Source organism: Cicer arietinum, chromosome 4 (assembly GCF_000331145.2).
Source record: "Cicer arietinum cultivar CDC Frontier isolate Library 1 chromosome 4, Cicar.CDCFrontier_v2.0, whole genome shotgun sequence".
NCBI classification, from domain to species: domain Eukaryota; kingdom Viridiplantae; phylum Streptophyta; class Magnoliopsida; order Fabales; family Fabaceae; genus Cicer; species Cicer arietinum.
In genome coordinates this window covers 6,381,565-6,400,090 of record NC_021163.2, presented here as the reverse complement: position 1 = coordinate 6,400,090, position 18,526 = coordinate 6,381,565, and the positions used below count along the sequence as shown (strand labels likewise).

Sequence of the window (18,526 nt, the reverse complement as noted above, 5' to 3'; positions counted from 1 at the left end):
CTACACCTAGGAACAGAATCTCCAAAGATCTGTGGGGTCACGAGACTGGAGGTGGGATCAAACGATTCGTCTAATCCTTGCGTGACTGGATTTGAAGTTGTTTGGGAGGAGGAAAATATGCCTGACACCCCATACTGTTTTGTTTTCTTTATCACTCACTAATTAGTTGTTTACCTATTTTTACCATCCTTCTTTTGAATTTTTCACTAATTAGTTGTTTACCTATGTGTGTGTGTGTATATATATTGTATTTTAATAATATATCTGTTGCTTATGTTTTTATTTACATTTAGTTATTTATCTTATTTTTTATGCATATATATATAAGCATAATTGTGTATTTTCTGTAGGATTGGTAGGATCCTATGATTGTGTTACGATATTCGAGTTACGGTCTTTACACCACCTCCTGACTCTAGGTAGATCTTGAGTTTGACAACATTGCTCTTGCTGCAAATCGCTTAAGTATCATTATGTAGCTCATTTTTCAATAGACTTCTACATATAGAAAGACTCCGATAGCTTAAAAAGTAATAATGACTTCAAATGAAATATATAAATCTCTGATCTCAGAAGGAAAAATCATACATACATGACCAATAAAAAGCAATCAAAGCCTCTAATGAGTTAATACTAACCTGATTATATTCAGGCAGGTCCCCAACTTCCAGTGCCAACCGGGCGTGAGTTTCATACACCTGAAACATCATTTCAAGTGTTAGAAAGTTCAGGAAAGGTGGAATATACAACCTGCACATAGTATACAACAACAACCACTACCAAAGCCTTTCACCTATAGGTGAGACCGATTACATGGACCAAAAGATGCATTATGTTCTGCCAAATAAAATTTTCATTTGCAATATATTAAAATAAATGAATTAAAAGTAAAAGGTGGATTACTTTCACCTTAAAAGATCTTCTACATGGACAGGGAAATTTAAAATGGTTACTAACAAGTGACATCTAGCACAGCCAAAAATATGTACTGAAATAATATAGACTTGCTGAAAGAATGTGACCAGAACACATCAATAATTAATAGTACCTTGACTGTTAATTGGTTGTGTATTCTTTGCACAGTTAGGTCTTGGCGAATGGACTTTAATTGGTCACATTTATAAAGGTAATTCCTTTGGGAATTTTGAACCATTAATAGTGCTTTTTCAAGAACCTCTTCAGGTCTTACCTGTAAGTTACAACATTTTAATGAGATTAACAGTAAAGGAGGGAGAAAGAAGAATGATTGAAGTAGCAGCATGCCATTTAAATTTCTTAAACGGAGTATTACAGTGGTAGGATCTGGTGCCGATGTTAGGCGCAGGTATCGCTTTTCAATTTCCTGGCAGGTACCCTTTACAGTAAGAGCATCCCAGTCAATATCCTCAACAGCTTTGCTGACACCATCATCAAAGCTTTTGCTAAGAACCAGAGCACTAGACCTTCTGTTGTACAAGTTTCTAGCTCCAACATTTTTTTTCCTTGAGTGATTATTCTCTGTTCGTTGTGCTTGGCCTAAATCAAATCGCTTAGAACGATTCTCACGTCTTCTCCTTTCGTCCGGTGTATCACTAAAAGCCATTGCAGCTGAATAATATGCAGTCAAACTCTGTTCCTTATCACTATCACTAGATGCATTGCCATTTTCATGAGCAACAGAAGCATCAGCCAGACGCTGCTTCTTAAACGGCCTTTGGGGAGCCTTACTCGATATTCTCTGCAATAATGGAGAAAACTTTGTATTCCTCCAATTGTCTTCCTTGCTCTCTTTGTTTTCTACAACCACCTGCATGTCATGCATTTATGAGAATTAAACAATGGAGAAGACATACTTATCATTGTCAACAATACTGATTTTTTTTATTGTACTTGAAAAGCACCTCAATCAGATAAAAGGGGTTAAACTTACTCCCTCTATAGTCTCAAATATAAGCAAAAAAGTACCCATATACAAGTGCTCTCAAATATAAGCAAATTTAACTATATTCACTATGTTTGATGATGTCATTCCTAAAATACCACTAAATTAATATATTCTTTATTTTCCAATAACTCTTATTCTCATGGAACAAGTTTCCATTAAGGGCACTTTTGAGAATGCACATTCTTTTTTTTATTGGATTAAGAAAAATAATTGTACTTAACTTTTCTTAATAAGTGAAGCCCATCCAAACAGAACATGGCGGACAGACAAAAATAAATCCATGCGAGCTTTTTCTTCTAAGGAAGATATTAGACAAACCAAACACAGGACTCAACATAGAAGAAATGTTATGCTATTTGTCAATTGTAACATGTCTTAGAACATCAAAAAATAAATTAGCAAGTTAGATTAAATATAGAAGAAAGAGTTCAGCAAAAAAAATAGTGGAAAGAAAATTGAAAAGTTCTTAACCAAACAAAATAGTTTCTGTATTATAAAAGTAAAAAATATAATGCATCAATCATATTTTCAGTTGGTATTAGTCCACTAATAAATGCCATCAAGATTGCTAAACATTCAAAACGAATTAAAGAATAAAATCAAGGCATAGCACATGAACCTCCTATTTGTCAAAAAGACACAAAAAAGCGTGCAATATTTTTAAGTTCTAAATAAAGCAAAGATCATTAACAGTAGGATCATACCGCAGTCTCAATTGAATCCTATCACACTTGCATTCAAACAACACTGTGTAACGCATATAAGTTTAACAAAATGGGAACACAAAATGCTCCTAAAATCCAGATCACAATATTAAATATCCTTGATCATAAACATGCACCTCAAATATAGCTCATAAATAAAACAGCATGAAATGAAATAAAACCAACAATCCAAAAATTGAGGTGAAAAAACAAAAAATAAACTTGTTAACTGCTGTTGTACTCTACCCAAGATTCATAAATAGATGGTAACTAGGATAACTCCAGCTAGAACATTCAAAAATCGATAAATACCTTTCTATCCTTTTCATTAGGTACCCAACTATTGTATTTTATAGTATCATTACTGATTGAAACTGGATGGTCAACCGGCTTCTCCTCTGGCAATGGCTCCCACCTACTTTTAGATCGTCTAGGACTTTTTTTACATTTTGGCAATACAGAATCAAGGGTTGAAGACAGTGAACTACTGCACAAAATGATGACAAAATAACTTTACAATGATTGAATAATTGAATAACTTAAATAAAATTCATTAATTAACATGATAATGAAATATGATAAGATTCATGGTATAAGATACATATGAAACACGTATAAAATTAATTATACTGGTAAAAAACCTACAATACAAATTAAAGGATACAGAAAAATCTCAAATGTATAGTATAGATGAAACAAATTATCATTTAGAATGTGCAATTGCAAGCTCAAATTGCATTTAAAATCTCAAATGTATAGTATAGGTGGGTTACATCGCCACAAATTCATTAAAAAAACAAATTATCATTTAGAATGTGCAATTGCAAGCTCACACATGAAAAACATAAACTCTATTTGTATTCTCAATTCTTATGTAACGTAAGAGAAATTCCCAGTTCAATTTGATGACAAGGTTGAACTTCAAGGTGGCACTGATAGCAACTAAGGCAGAAGAGTGACAAAAAAAAGGAGGCAAAGCAGTTAGAGTAGTTACAGTCTTAGTTAGGTCGGTCCAGATAGTCATAAAATTATTAGGTGATTAGAAATTTAGGGGCAGGGGTTTAGCTTAAATGGTAGGACGGGATACAGCTGTTTAAAAAGTTCATTCCAAATTAATAGCAAAGACAATTTGAGGAGTAGCTTAGTTGTAAAAGGGGAAACCAGCGGAAGGAAGTTATCCTTTTTTTACAAATATACCATTGACATCAGTTAAAGTTAAGGAACAATACAGATACTCTGAAATTTAATGTATAATTACTTTGCAGCACTAAGATGATAACTAATATACTCTTCGGAGGAAATATTAATAGTTTCTCTGCAACAGAAACACAGGTAAACCCCTACTGACAGTCAGAATTGAATCAAAATTATCTTCGGATTGGATAAAATCACATAGCTTCTTGCACGTGTACTTAAATAAACTCCAGTTAAAAGAATTGGGGAAGAAACATTACATTGATAAAATCATGAAGATCAATGAAAATCAGAAGCACCTGAAGTTCACATACTAATAAAGAGTGACATGTCGACGTACTCAGAAAAGGTAAACAAGAAACAGCTTACTCTTTATTGACTGCATCTGCATCTGGCATTGGGAAGAGTGGTTCCATATCCCAATTCCGTGTGCATATGGTACCATCAGCTGTAGCCTTAGTGATCATCTGAAAAGGAAGTTAAGGAATATGATAAGATTATGGAGATAAACTGGCAAACAAAATCATGGAGAAAAACAAATATTGTTGACGACGCATCAATGACGATAAATAAGAAGCACATGCATACAATGCCTAAAATTAAATGCCTGTTATCCACAGGACCACAACAGTGAAATCCATGTGAAACTAATATACTAAGTTAGGCAGAACTTATCCCTGGCTGGCTGATGACCTGAGAGCATATAAAATATATTACAATCTGAGTTCATAGTTTTCAGGTAGTATATCATAAATAAAATAATTATGTGTTTGTTTGCTGGTTAGAAACTAAAATGAATTTCAGTAGTATTCTAGCACACTTTGCTAAAACACTAACGCAGATGATTAACAGAGCACTGATAACAATTCAAACTGGGTTCTGGTCGGAAATATGATTTTTTTTTCACTTTCGGCAATTTCCATGTAAACTGACACCCAGTATATTATTGTTTTCATGAATAGTTATCTTGATTATTAAGGATTACACGAGAGGAAAATGAGACAGATGAGGATGACATTCAATAGCTTCCTACACATTTCTCTACTTGTCTTTTCAGGGAACCTGGATGCAGTATGTTCTTCGAAGGAAAAAATAATTGAGTTTCAAGATATGGTTAAAAAATATAGGGCGTTTTTATTTTACGGTGGCAATGTGTCTCTTTTTAAAATATTCTACTAGTTAACTTGATTGTGAGCAATGAACAATATGTCTGTACGTGTCTATTTTTATGTACTATATGTCAGCTATCACTTGCCACAAGCACTATATGTTATATGTATAAATTTGTTCGCTTTTTCTCGGTGGCTTTAAAGACATTTAACAAAATATAGGCAACTTATACTATTAAAACAAAGTCGTAAATTTCTGCTTGGAATAATAAAGACCAAGACCATCATGCTCTGCTTTTTTATGGTAGAACTCCCAAAGGAAAGAAAAAACAACAAAACAGAAAAAGACATCATGCTCTGATCACAAGGTTATAAAAATATAGAAATCAAATCATTTTATGTTCTTGCAGAAATTAGTTTTCAGGAGCATCAAGAAGAATAATTCAATAGTATCATTTGTCACGATGAAAAACATAGAAAGGGGCAAACCGAATCTAGCCAAATCATGAACAGATGAATACAAAAAGTAAGAACTAAGAACCGATAACTGGCTAAAGGAATAACAAGTTACTTTTTTTATTCTATTCTTCCAAATAAAAAATGAAACTCACCTCTTTCAAGACAGCCTGGCACGCTGTCATTTGCTTTTCATCTTTACAACGAGCCAAAGCTCTTTCCACATAGCCGCGCAAAGACTTGGGAAACATACTAGGCTGTAAGTAAGAATAGTTCAATGATTATTATTAGAAGTCAATACATAACTATGGTTATCAAATCGAGATTGTAATCGTAAATTGTAATCAACTTTTCGAATTGCGAATATAATCTTATTATAAATTGTAAGATACATGACTAATGAACGTAGGGAAATTTTAAGTAAAAATAAGCGACCTACAAAAACTATAAACCAATATATCATGTATGAATCATAAAATAATTCAAGACATAAATCAAGTGACAAAAGAAAAGTGGTTGCCTATTCAAAGTTGACAAAAAGTGGCTGGCTAAATCAGAATAAACCAAGATTTATCATAGTGAATCGGAATTCATTGTAATGAATTGGGATACATGTCCAAAAATGACTTCTGTTAATTCAAAACTAGGTTCTTAGTGCCAACGCGTGTTAATTCACTAAGGTCAGACCTTGCATACAAAAGTGCCAAAATAAGTTCCTTTACTATTTTAGCCAGAGTAAGTTTTATAAACGTAGGAATATTTAGCTAGCATATTGGCATAACAATTGGTCTTTTTAAGGGGTCTTCCCTCACAGATTGTGTAGTTTAGCTTTGTTAGTGTTTTCATTTGTTCTTTGTTTTTATTTTTACAATAAGAAGTAACCTTATCCTCCTAACCTTTCTTAATTATCTTTTTTTTTTCTTCTTCAATAGATCTATCCACACTTTGTTAAATTCAAACACTAAACCGTTCGATTAAAGAAAATGTTTTTCAGTTTCATTTCTATTTTCACCAATAATAACAAAAATCTCACCTTCTGTTGACTTTGTTTCTGTTTTCAAAATTTTGTACCAAAGATGGTGAAAACAAAAATAGTTATTTTAACTACTCCATTAAATTTTTTAAAATAGACCCTTACTTTCTATCAACTTATTGTATGGTGTCACATTTTATGAATTTTTATTTTCCATTTTAAACATGAAAAGTTAAGTAAAAAACAAAATTAATTGGCAGGGTGATAATAAGTTTGCATTATAATGAAATAAAAGCAGTGAAAACAATTGTTGAAGTCTACCTTAAGTATAGAATTAGCAGCATCGTTAGATGATACTTTCTCAGTTGGTTTTGTCAATGAAACAGCAATATAAGCAGGCTTCAGTGTTACACTGGATGTGGAGCTATCTTTTTCGGTCTTGGGTTGTTCATATGTCAAATTTGAAGCAATTCGAGGATTTGTTGGAATCTGAAGCTTGCTTACTCGTTTAGTATCCAAAGATGCAGCACTTTGCAAGGGCGTCGGATTCACCTGTTGAGGGGGAGGGGGAGGGGGGGGAGGAAGGTAGTACAAATTGGTTCCTTGAGAAGATAATGTCTTCTGTTGATCCTGAAATTTATCATAAGAAGAATTTAAATCCAAATGACTTTGATAGTTTGGTTGAATAGGATTAGTTTGGTGAATTTGAGAACTAATTTGGGCGCCATGTTTCCAGTAACCATCATGATCACCACTATTTCCTGCAGCAGGCTGACCACCAAAAGAAAGAAACGTGAAGTTAATAAGTTAATTAAGCCGTCTAAACAAAACAAATGACTAACCAAGTGCAACAATCTTGTGCCATTCAAGCATGACAGAGATTAGATATCCAATATACTAAAATATGAATAGAATTGAAATGCAAAAGACCTAACATAAAGGATTGAATTTGTAATGCAAGGGCTAAAATCATAACTAAAGCAACTTAGCATGAATAAATAGCAATTTATCTGTTCTTTCAAACCATACTATTCTAAGTAGTGTTGGTTTGTCCAAACTTTGTCAGTGATATTCAAACCTGAAAAGAAGGCGCAGCAGGAGCGCTGGACTCTTGGCTCCAAAATTGTGGATATGATTGTGGAGGCTGGTTATTTGGAGTAACATAACCACTAGTAGTTGTGGGAACAGGACAACCCAAGGTAGATGAACTTGTGACAGACAAGTTCTCTGTCCCTGGGGCACAACTGACTTCTGTTTGGCTGTAATAGTCTGCCCACTGCTTGTATTGTTGCTGATACTGCACCGAAGTAGCTGCAGCACCAGAACTATAAGAGCTATTGGAATCTGGGGCGTAGCTTGTATATGGATGAGAGGAATAACTTGAATAACTGCCATTGTTCCACGCCGGCGCTTGATTTCCATATGTGGTGCTGTTTTGGTAACCACCAGTAGTCTGATAATCAGCAGGATTGTAATAAGTGCTTGAATAACTTGCGGATCCAGCATAAGACCCAGTATTTTGAAAGGAGGAAATAGGCTGATAAGGAGCACCTGTATTTTGATATGCTCCTACAGGCTGTGAATAAGCACGATTAGGTTGCTGCTGATAGTTGTTATAGTAGCCTGAGTATCCCGCGCTGTCATAGCTATATTGGTTAGAAGAACTTGCATATGATGTGTATGCATTGTAATCTTGCGGTACATTAGCTGTTCCCAAATTTGATGAATTACCAGCAACTGATGATACACCTTGTCCATCTTGAACGCTTCTTACAGGCGGCTGCGAATGCTGATCGTACTGGTAGGTTGGATTAGAATAAATTCCATTCCCTGTGGAGCTTTGAACAGTCCATGATAAAGCTTCAGACCCAGATGTTGTGGGAGCATATGAAGATGTCTGATGTTGGCTAGCATCAACAAGTCGATTCTATACAAAACACAAAAAAGATGCGGGTTATGCATTTGCAGCATAATCAATTTGCAGAGCATAAAAACTAATCAAAGTACACACAGTTGAAATCATAGTTTTAAATTGTGGCTGAAATATAAAAGGTTGAAGGCCTCCAAGATCACAATGGTGACCGCATCACGTAACCCCAACCGCAATTTAAAACCTTGATTAAATCAGATGTGCATTAAGTGACACAAAGACGAGATAGTAGATGGTTCCAAATATCAATATTGTCCGAAACAGAAAAATACAGGCAGGAAAATGTTAGACTTCTTATTATGGAGCTACGGGCAGTTGTGTTTTTATTATGTCGTTTATGTTATTTATTTTTAGGAATAAATAGATAAACGAAAAAAGAAGCTGGCTATGGGATAGTTATTGAGTGGTTATGGGAGGGAGAGACCAAAACTCTCGAATTTCTTGGTTAGGAATTATCTTGCAACAAGCCTCTCTAATTCTGGTAAGGGAACCCATTGTAAAATTCTGCATTCTCTATAAGTGTGTGTAATTTTGTTTCTGTTGTAATCTTATTCTACCATCAATAAAAGTCAGATTCTACAGTTAAATTATCATTTTGTACCAGTTTCTAACCGAAAACAATGAAAGTTAAATTAAATTAAATAGATATACATTTTCAGCTATAGGCTGGTATACATTTTTTATTAATTTCCAAAAGATAAGTGTTTATATAACAGGATCGATATTTCTCCACCAAAATGTGCATAAACTCTGAAAAATATCAAAATAATAAAGTGAACCTCTCAGTAACATAACGATCACTGCTTAAGTCACAAACTATGTGGTGGATTTAAGCATCATTACTCTAAAATGATATAGAAAATAATGCTTCATAAATCACCTCGAATAGATGGGACTCGATAGGGGGTAAGGTCTCAGTATTAGTTCCTTCATTCGCCATATCTCAAACAACCTGAATATTAATCAACAAAAACAATAGCACGTGATTTAATTAACAAGAATCCGACGAAAACCCTAATTAGTTGATAACGAATTGGTAATAGTACGAACCTTTGAAGTGCTCAATGAAACAAAAGGAATTGGAGAAAAACTTTGCGGCCAAATCAGAGGATCAGATACGAATCGGAAGAAGCAGAAAAATTAAATTCGGGATAAGAAGAAAAATAAGGGAAAAGAAAAAGAAAAAAAATTACGGAGGAGAGCGTGACGGGCGACGGCGGTGGTGAGCAATAGTCCTAGACACGAGAAGGAGGTGGGGTTTTGGGTTCGATTGATTTGGGAAAATAAAATTTGAATCAACATTGGGGTCGGATTTCGTAGCCTTTATTATAGCGTAAATACATATCCACGATGTGCTTAACTTAATAAAGTTGTTACTAATATTCATTTTTTGACAATTTTTGATTCACTTTATTTATGTCTCGATTCAGATTGAATTTTAAATTACTAAATTTTCATTCTTTTTAAAAATTAAAGAGTTTGAAAAAATTAATTTCAACTTAAAGGGGTTAATTTAATTAATAAATGTTATATTCAACATCATATTTTGAATTCCAACTTATAATTATAATAATCAATGCACTATTTTAGTAATTAAATTGAAAACTTTTTGGGAAATTTTTTTTAAGTGGTTAATTATGATTTATGAATATGGAAAGCTTATTGACCATTAACCTAATTTCATTAATAATTAATTTAATCATGAATTAGGTGTCACTAATTACAATTTTGTGATGTTCAAATTTACATGTAGTTGAGTATCAAATAATCATAGTTTACTATGTTCAAAATTGTATTTAATGAAGTTATAATAGTCAATGATAGTGTCCCGTAGTTGTAGAAACATTCAATATACTAAAATGCGAGTTTAGACTTGAGATCCACTCTTCTCCATAGCTAGTGCGTGAGATTCGGCGTTAGGTTATTTAATAACAAAAAATAAGAAGTTATATCGGTAGTTAACGAGTTTTAACATCTAATATATTAAGTTTGTCTCTTTATTTAATTGACTTTTGTGATAGGGTTGGGCTGTAGGACGTTGTCATGTAGTCTTGTCTACGATAGGGGGGGCAGAAAGAAAATTAATCATCCACTAATCCGACGATAGAGGGAAAGGAAAGAAATTTAATCATCCACCAAATTCTTATTGACCATGTATTTAAATTGTGAAAACCACTTAAAAAGTTATAAAAAAATATATCTATTTTGATTTGATTGTTGAAATATCATTTCTCTTTTAAAAGGAATTGAACTTTTGAAAATGTCCTGGTATATAATATCTTGAATTATTTGATGGGTCAAAGTGTAATAAATTATATTTTGTTGATAAAATATCGATAATAAACTAATATAAAATCTGTATTATCACGAGAAAATATTTGCTTATAAAAAGTATGAAATCTTAATTTTAATGATATTTGAACTTGCATGACAAAATATTTTAACAATATATGAAATTCGTAATCTTATATATATTATAATTTTTTTTATTTTGACAATTGTACTATAAATTATATGAACTAGCTCATCTAAAATAAAAAAGTTGATAAAATAAATAAATTAATATTTGATATTATAACCACCCATAATTAATCATATATATATTTAATATCAATAGTTTATTTAATAATTATTAATTAATATTATTTATTTTATTCTTTAAAATAAATTGTTTACTTTAGAAAAGTCTTTTATATTAATTTTTTATTGAAGTATTTATTTATTATAAGCAATTACAATAAGTTGATAGATAGATTCCATTCATAAATGACTCAAAAATCATTTTGATTTTTATTTTAATGTATTAAAAATTGAACCTAAGATTGAATCACGGTGACCTATAAGCCACAGTTTAATTGTTTTAGCTGGTTGGCTGGTTGAACTATAATTGAACTAAATAGTACATAATATATATAAAAAAAATAAAAATAAAAAATCTATTGCTCAACCCCAAGCCCACAGACCTCTCAAAAAAACACCAAGCCCACAATTCAATCCAAAATATATATAAAGCCCATAATGTTCTCATCTCATGTTCACCATTTTTCACGTCAATAATGATCCACATTTAATACTCACATATTATTATTATTAATTTATTATTATTATTACTATTAGTATTATTATTACTATTATTATTATTATTACTATTATTTTTTATTATTATTATTATTATTATTATTATTATTATTATTATTATTATTATTATTACTACATAATACCCCTTAAGCTTTACAAATAATAGCACGGGAATGTGCATCCATTTTGCTTTCTTATCATCCCTAAGCTTTACAAATACTTATGAGGTTTGGCATTTTCGAAAGTCAAACATTAATAAATGTCATGAAAATACATATTAACGATTGAAACATTGTCTTGAGAGGCTTAATGGAGGTTTCATAGACGTAGAATTATTGGAATTGGAAGATTTGGTGATGTCTTGTTAGTGATAACTTTTATAGGAACAGAGTGTGTCAATGACAATGAAAAATGAATTTAAAGAAAAACAAATACATAAGAAAAAATTACGATCAAATTTTTATGGATACTTCCATTGGATTTAGACTAGTGCATTTTACTTATTATTTTTTATTTAAAGAAATGATGAAGGTGAATTTCACATCTAATTGAAGTTAAATGTTTATGAGAGAGGAAGGGAGAATTGAGAAGAAAAAGGAGTGTTGTGCAATTAATGTAAATTTGGAGGATTTTAAACTTTTATGATATTTTTTAAGAGTTAGAAATTTTAGCTATCAAGATGTATTGTTTACATATGAGAAATTAAGAGGAATAGAAATTAAATAGATAAAAAATGAAAGGTACCATGAAATTGCAATTGAAGATAAATATTAAGAAATTAAATTGTCCACTTTAAAAATGTGAGTCCAAATATTACAAATTCGCAATACTTTAAATTTTAGTCTTTTCTAATAAAAAAAAATTTAGACATTTGGATTTGACTTTTCCAAATTGTACAAATCACTTTAAAGTATAAAACGAATAATAAAAAAATCATATTAAATATACTAGTTGTTAATATTAATGTATATAAATTTAGAAATACGTAGCAGTAATTTGAAACCTCCAATATAAATTAAAAATAAAGATTGATCAATTAAGTAATCTAAATTCTCTATTCTCAAAGCAACAATTTAAATCGTTTGCAGTGTGAAACTATATGCTTGAGTCCCTACATAATGCATATACCCTTGTCCCTAAAGCAAGTATATCTGCTTCATTGACTTCCTATGAGCGTATGTATGTCTACCTTCATTGTTTGCAGTTTATTCAACTTTTGTCTCATTCTCATTTTTATTCAACTATGCACGAATTATCTGTCACCTGGAACAAATATTCTAACAATAAGCCTAGCTATTTTACACCTTCATCAACACCGTCATTATCATTTCAATCATTATCTCCATCTATAATCACCCATTTTTTTAATAGTTACTTGTCCTTCTTGCCTTTTACATTAAATAATAATTCATAATTTATAACATTTGAATATAGTTTCTTCCTCCCACAATTATATGAATGCAAATAATTTAAAACAAATAACTTTTCAACCTTTTTTTAATAGTACTACTATATATTAATATTTTGCAAGGGATCAAACTTGGGATTTCATTGCCTCCACCCTATCATGCCTCTGGGGATTTTTGTTTTGTTCCTATGCACTGATGATTGTAGGGACCCAGGAAACAGACCCAATAATTTGGTTCACATGCATGAAGATATTAAACATACCATCACTATCTCCAAAAAAATAAAAATAATTATTAAGCTAATTAGAAATATTAAATGATTGATAAGACTAAATTGAAAATATGTGTGCACATGGACAATCAAAGAGTCTGAGAATAAATATACTAGCAAATGGTGTTTGAAAGATTGAAGAGGATGGTTTGTCCTTATTTATGAATAAGCAAATACTAATATTTTAAAAAATATCCCTTTTTTGTTAATCTTAATAGGGACGTCTCTGATTAAATTAATATGACATATGGTAATATAGTATGCTTTTCTTCCTAGCTACCTGGTACCATAGTTTGTAAACTCTTAGCATTTTGACTGGTAATTTGATAATGAATCACTGTCATGCATTGAAACTGTTTGACCAATTGCCAAACACAAAAAAGGCACACAATAGTAATTTTTCTTTCTTGAAAAGTTTAGTTTAGTCACTACTAGTTGTTTTTTTACCAGTAAAATGAGGTGAGTATTTCGAGATTTACAACACTCACACACGGCTAATCCGCCATTACTAGTTGTTAATTCAATGTTGGATGAATTTAATTTATGATAGAAAATAAAAATTGGATACTTGTTTTTCCAGGTTATTTTTGTCATGTCTTGAGTGAGTATCCCATGTCCCCTCTTTATTTATATTGCTACTTTCCCTTTCAGCAGTAGATGCCAACCAAAGGGACCCGTTATCTGATGCAACGTCCAAGGCTTTTTGAGGTATAGCCCCTCGCTGCAAGGGCATTCACACATAACCCTTTTGTTTTTATTTCAATTTCAATGGAGTTACAATGATACAATGTGTGTCAATTCCTAATCCCAATACATTATAATTAATTTCTCTTTTATTTAATGTACTGTATATAGTAATAATTTAAAGTGAAAAGATGACACTTCCTTATGTATGTGTTTTGTATTCGCATTTTCACCACAAGGGTATTGATTTAGGCTATTTGAAATTTCAGAAATATCATACTAGTGAAGTGTTGAGACACGAGCAACTCACTCAACTTAAATCTTAAGATAGGATAAGAAAATGAAACTTTCTTGTATTGAGTATTCATAAATAGAATTACATTTAATTGAAAGAAATAAAAATCTTAATTACTATAGTTGTGTATATAAGACATATTTTTAGAACAGTGACATAAAGACTACAAACACCACCGTTATGCTCTACTAGGCCAACCCTACAGAGGTAATAAAATATTTCCCTCTAAAATTGAATAAGATTTCACTAACAGTGTGTCCGTACTACAACTTAAATCAAGGAAAAGTATGTTAATAACTAGTAAGTTCTTTTTGTGGCCTTTATTGAAATGAACTGAATTTCATATTTATATAATCGGTGGTGTGTGTTTTGTCAAAGTGTGTAGTACAACTGGGATGGACTATTCAAAGAGGTAAATCAAAGGAAGAAAACTGTTGTATATTTGTGTACATTAATTCTTGACTTCAATCACTGAGATAGATAGAAGGGTTGAGCTTATGTTTTTTTTTATTTTTTAAATGAAACCAATCTCTATCTTTAGAAGACAGTGACAGTCACCTATTTAAGAAATATGGTCCCTCTGGTGCTTTGATACTGATCAGAGAAAGATGGAAACTCAATGGAATCAAAATTTGAAAAGGACAGTGACACACACGCTCCATGAACTTAATGGCAACTCTTCAAGTATGCTACACTACAATATCCTTATATTGAACCTTTAAGGTAGAAGATAAATATAAAAAGTGCAGTCAACTATATATATACACAAAAATTCACAGAATACAGATCCATAATAGTAACTGAATAATTTTGCAACAAGCCTTATTCTGAAGAATTGCCTCTATGCTTGAGGAAATTAAAAAAATGGTTTATAAATAAGCTGGGATCAATCACAAATTATTATACTGTAATTACATAATAATGCTGAAAAAAGATTTTTTTTTGGGTATCAAACACATATACAATATGGAAGTTTTTTTTTGAAAAGGGAAATTTACAGCACACACCTGTGGTCAGAAAACTCACATATAAGAAACTTCTGACCTATATAGGAAAAGTCCATCACCATCTTTGTTTCTTTCTTTGAATTGAAAGTTTCCACATTTCCACAATTTTAGTATAGAACAGGCTAAAGGGTTTGTCCAAAAGCCACTGAAAATCTCTGCAGAAGATCCTTGCTATATATATCAGAAAGTTGAAAAGCTTGTTGTGGTTGCTGCTGATTTTGCTGATGGTGCCAACTAGTACCACATGACTCATCTGTTATGAAACCTGTTTCTGGTTTAACCTCATTGTAGATAGATTGAGGTTGAGAGGGTTGTTGATTCTGCATAAGAAATGGTGTGTTAAGATATTCACACCATTTCATTTCTTCTTGTAAAGGTAAAGTGCTGTTGTTTGTGTTGTTAATGTTACTACTGAAGTTGTTGTTACTTGCTTCCCAGTTTTGAACTCCATCAGAAGATATTGAAACAGTTGGCTTTACATTTGTTGGTGTTTGGAAAATTGAGGTTGAAACAGAATGAAGCATAGTTGAAGTTATACCAGAGTTATTAGTATCTGACATAATTTGTGAAGAATTTGAGGTTGGTGTGAAACAAATAGAAGCATTTGGAATGTTTTCAGAAATCACCATGTTTGGTTCATAGTTCAAGTGTTGGAAAGAAAAATAACCTGACATATCAGATGACCTGTTGATGGAACTTGTAGAAACTTCAAGAGGGTATCCTTCTATAGAAATGGAAGCAGTAGTTGGTTTTGGTTTTGAAGGCTCAATTACCAAATTCATAACTTCATTGGATGAAACTGAGGCTTTTTGATTGGTTTTGTTTGTTATGAGTGGCTTTTCCTTGTCATTTTCAACTTCACAGAGTGGTTTGTGTGTGTTTGGGTCAATGCCTTTTTGTCTTAGCTTCTTTTTGAGACATGAATTCCAAAGATTTTTAATCTCATTATCAGTTCTTCCTGGTAACTGTGCTGCAATCTGAGACCATCTGATAAATTAAAGCACATAATTAAAAACTATATATTATAGAACAAGAACTATGCAATCTCAAAAGTTTAAAAGTCAAAAGCCAAAAAAAAACTAATATACTATTAAAAATAGTAAAAAGGCCTTATGAAATAGTTATATAGTTTCTTATTAACTGAATTACTTACCTGTTTCCAAGGACTGCATGGAGTTCAATAATCAAATTCTCTTCTTGTTGTGAGAATGCTCCTCTTTTCAAATCAGGCCTCAAGTAATTTATCCACCTTAACCTGCAGCTCTTTCCACACCTCTGCAAACCTGCCATGTACCATATGAAGTTTAATTAAATGAACTCTTATGTTTTGTTATTCATTGTGCATGTTCAAATATATATCAAATGAAAATGTATGAATCAAGTATTGAAACAAAATATATAAATATATATAATAGTATTATGTATGTATGTATCTACCAGCTAGTTTGGGAACTGAACTCCAACATCCATGACCATGTTTGGTGATGTAATTCAAAAGCTTCTCATCTTCCTCTGGAGACCAAAGTCCTTTCCTTAACTTCTGCTTGTAGCAACAAGAGTGTCTTCCCATGTGTACGTTAATCTTAAAATCTTATCTTCAACTCACAAACTTTTCTTTGGAAAACACTTTTCTAAAGCTGCAAATTATGTTGTAAACTTTTTTTTTAATTTTTTTTTTTCTGTCGAAACAAAGCTACGTGGAAACGAGAGAGAAAAGTTTGGTGGGGTAAGGGGAAGTGTTTAAGAGTCCCTTAGACAAGCAAGTTGAGAAAATAAATGGCAGCTTGATAGGGAATCAAATAAATAGGAAGTGCCTTAGAGGAGAGAAAGTTGTACTCAAGAGGTTATTGAAAAGTGCCATTTTTAATATATCTATATCTATATCTATATATATTAGTGGGAGATGAATTAACTACGTTGAATAGACATTTCGGATCGAAGACATATTTAGTATCTGATACATATCACCGATAAACACTAAAATATACAATTACATTCAATTTCTTTTATTATTCAAATTATTATCAATGTCAACATGTTCAATATGGTGTTAATGTTTGTGTCTACGTCATTATTTCATAGCTGGTATGAGTGTGTATATATATAATTAATGACCTTACTCTCCTTCTTCACAAGACAAACAATCAACATAATAAAATGGGTCCCACCAATAATGTTTGGACGGTCCTGATGTCACTGTTCCTACATCCTTTCCAACGGGTGCATATAGGAGAGTAGAACAAGACAATGTGATTATGCTAGTTTGACTTTGATGTATGTAATTATAAATACATTATAGTAAGATATGAGTGATGATCATTATTATATGCTAATTTTTGCTAAGCAAATGCTACAAAGCTAGCTAGGAAGGTTCTCACTTTTCACCGACCTTGGTAGTTATGTGCCATGCTGCTTAGAGCTGAGATTCTTATATTGTGTGTTTCAAAGTTTTTAAATGTGACGAGATGTCTCCATTCTCAAATGATATAATGGAAATAAGAGAGAGAGAGAGAAAGAGAGCTATGTATAGAATTTGAAGGGGTGGCTTTGCTAGTCTAAACCTGCTCCAAGAAGAGTAATATGAAATATAAATTAACCAAGTTAGAAAAATTCTCGTGTGTACAATTAAAACCTTAGAGTAGCAAGGTATGCAAAAAAAAGTATACTTCATTAAATTGATGATAACATAACCTTAATTCTCTAGGTTCTTTTGTTCCCTTTGGTGATAATACTCAAAATTTTGAAAACTCTATCACCCTTTCCTTTTCTTGAATAACTTTATTTTCTCTTTGGCTTTTTTAGGTGAATTTTTTGCAAAATTGCTTTTGACATATGAGAAGGTTAATTCAACTAACTATCCAAATGGTTCATTGCTTTTGCAACTTGAAAATTACGTATCTTATTTTTTTTTTAAATTAAATAATTAAATGTGGTTTTTCTTGAATGTCAAATTTTCTGACTTCATACGACTTCAGTGGTTGTGTGGAAAGATACTAATTAATAATTAATAAAAACCGTTGTATTTTTATGTAGGGTACTAAAACCAAAGTTAATAATAGAAATAAACAACTGTACTTCCATATACAAATGTGACAATCACAATAATGCATTTGTCCCTTGTTTATTTCTTGTACCCTGCATTTCTGCCTCACAAATATATACGAAAACAGGACAACTTTGGATCATCCAATCTTACAACAATTGCACCCATGCTCACGCGGTTAAAGACTCTCCACCCTTCGATATAGATCAAATGGCCTAGACTTGTATTCTAATTTTACCAAGTGCCATGTTTGGTTTAGCTTTGAAATTGAAAAAGTACCATTCAATTTTCTCAATTCAACCGTAAAATTAAATATGCATTAAATGGACTTGTATTATAGTGCAAGCCCCTGTATGTATTATATTTTCATCTATATATCAATTGCACCACTTCTTTTTTTTTTATATAGTGTCTTGGTGATTAAAGAATCAGAGTGTCTATAAACTATT

At 31.7% G+C, this 18,526-nt stretch overlaps 2 protein-coding genes across 4 annotated transcripts in view; both read right to left on the bottom strand.

Annotated features, from left to right (window-relative positions):
- Positions 1 to 9,616, bottom strand: part of LOC101502437 (SAC3 family protein A) — an 11,928-nt gene extending 2,312 nt beyond the window's left edge. Inside the window, exons 1-11 of one of the 3 annotated variants that reach the window (XM_004495758.4) lie at positions 9,484 to 9,606; positions 9,341 to 9,380; positions 9,171 to 9,242; positions 7,439 to 8,287; positions 6,682 to 7,131; positions 5,543 to 5,644; positions 4,192 to 4,289; positions 2,941 to 3,115; positions 1,292 to 1,786; positions 1,049 to 1,189; positions 639 to 698 (exon numbers count right to left, since the gene is read on the bottom strand). In XM_004495758.4, coding sequence (XP_004495815.1) covers positions 639 to 698; positions 1,049 to 1,189; positions 1,292 to 1,786; positions 2,941 to 3,115; positions 4,192 to 4,289; positions 5,543 to 5,644; positions 6,682 to 7,131; positions 7,439 to 8,287; positions 9,171 to 9,230 — 2,430 coding nt within the window. In that variant the 5' untranslated portion in view covers positions 9,231 to 9,242; positions 9,341 to 9,380; positions 9,484 to 9,606. Of the gene's footprint in view, positions 1 to 638; positions 699 to 1,048; positions 1,190 to 1,291; positions 1,787 to 2,940; positions 3,116 to 4,191; positions 4,290 to 5,542; positions 5,645 to 6,681; positions 7,132 to 7,438; positions 8,288 to 9,170; positions 9,243 to 9,340 lie in introns of all 3 variants that reach the window. The other 2 variants (XM_004495759.4, XM_004495757.4) reach the window with 2 other exon arrangements.
- Positions 9,617 to 14,067: 4,451 nt separating this feature from the next.
- LOC101502117 (transcription factor MYB61) lies at positions 14,068 to 16,890 on the bottom strand. The gene is made up of 3 exons (XM_004495756.4): positions 16,472 to 16,890; positions 16,188 to 16,317; positions 14,068 to 16,021 (listed from the first exon to the last, which is right to left on the bottom strand). Exons 1-3 carry the CDS (start codon positions 16,602 to 16,604, stop codon positions 15,157 to 15,159), a joined length of 1,128 nt encoding a protein of 375 aa, XP_004495813.1. The 5' UTR covers positions 16,605 to 16,890; the 3' UTR covers positions 14,068 to 15,156.
- Positions 16,891 to 18,526: the final 1,636 nt, after the last annotated feature.

Bases quoted from the DNA above. Each gene is read 5' to 3' on its own strand.
- LOC101502117 (XM_004495756.4), bottom strand. From the start codon at position 16,604: ATGGGAAGACACTCTTGTTGCTACAAGCAGAAGTTAAGGAAAGGACTT. The intron at 16,318-16,471 runs GTAGATACATAC...GGTACATGGCAG, and splicing joins TTCAGTTCCCAAACTAGCTG to GTTTGCAGAGGTGTGGAAAG. The intron at 16,022-16,187 runs GTAAGTAATTCA...TTAATTTATCAG, and splicing joins CATGCAGTCCTTGGAAACAG to ATGGTCTCAGATTGCAGCAC.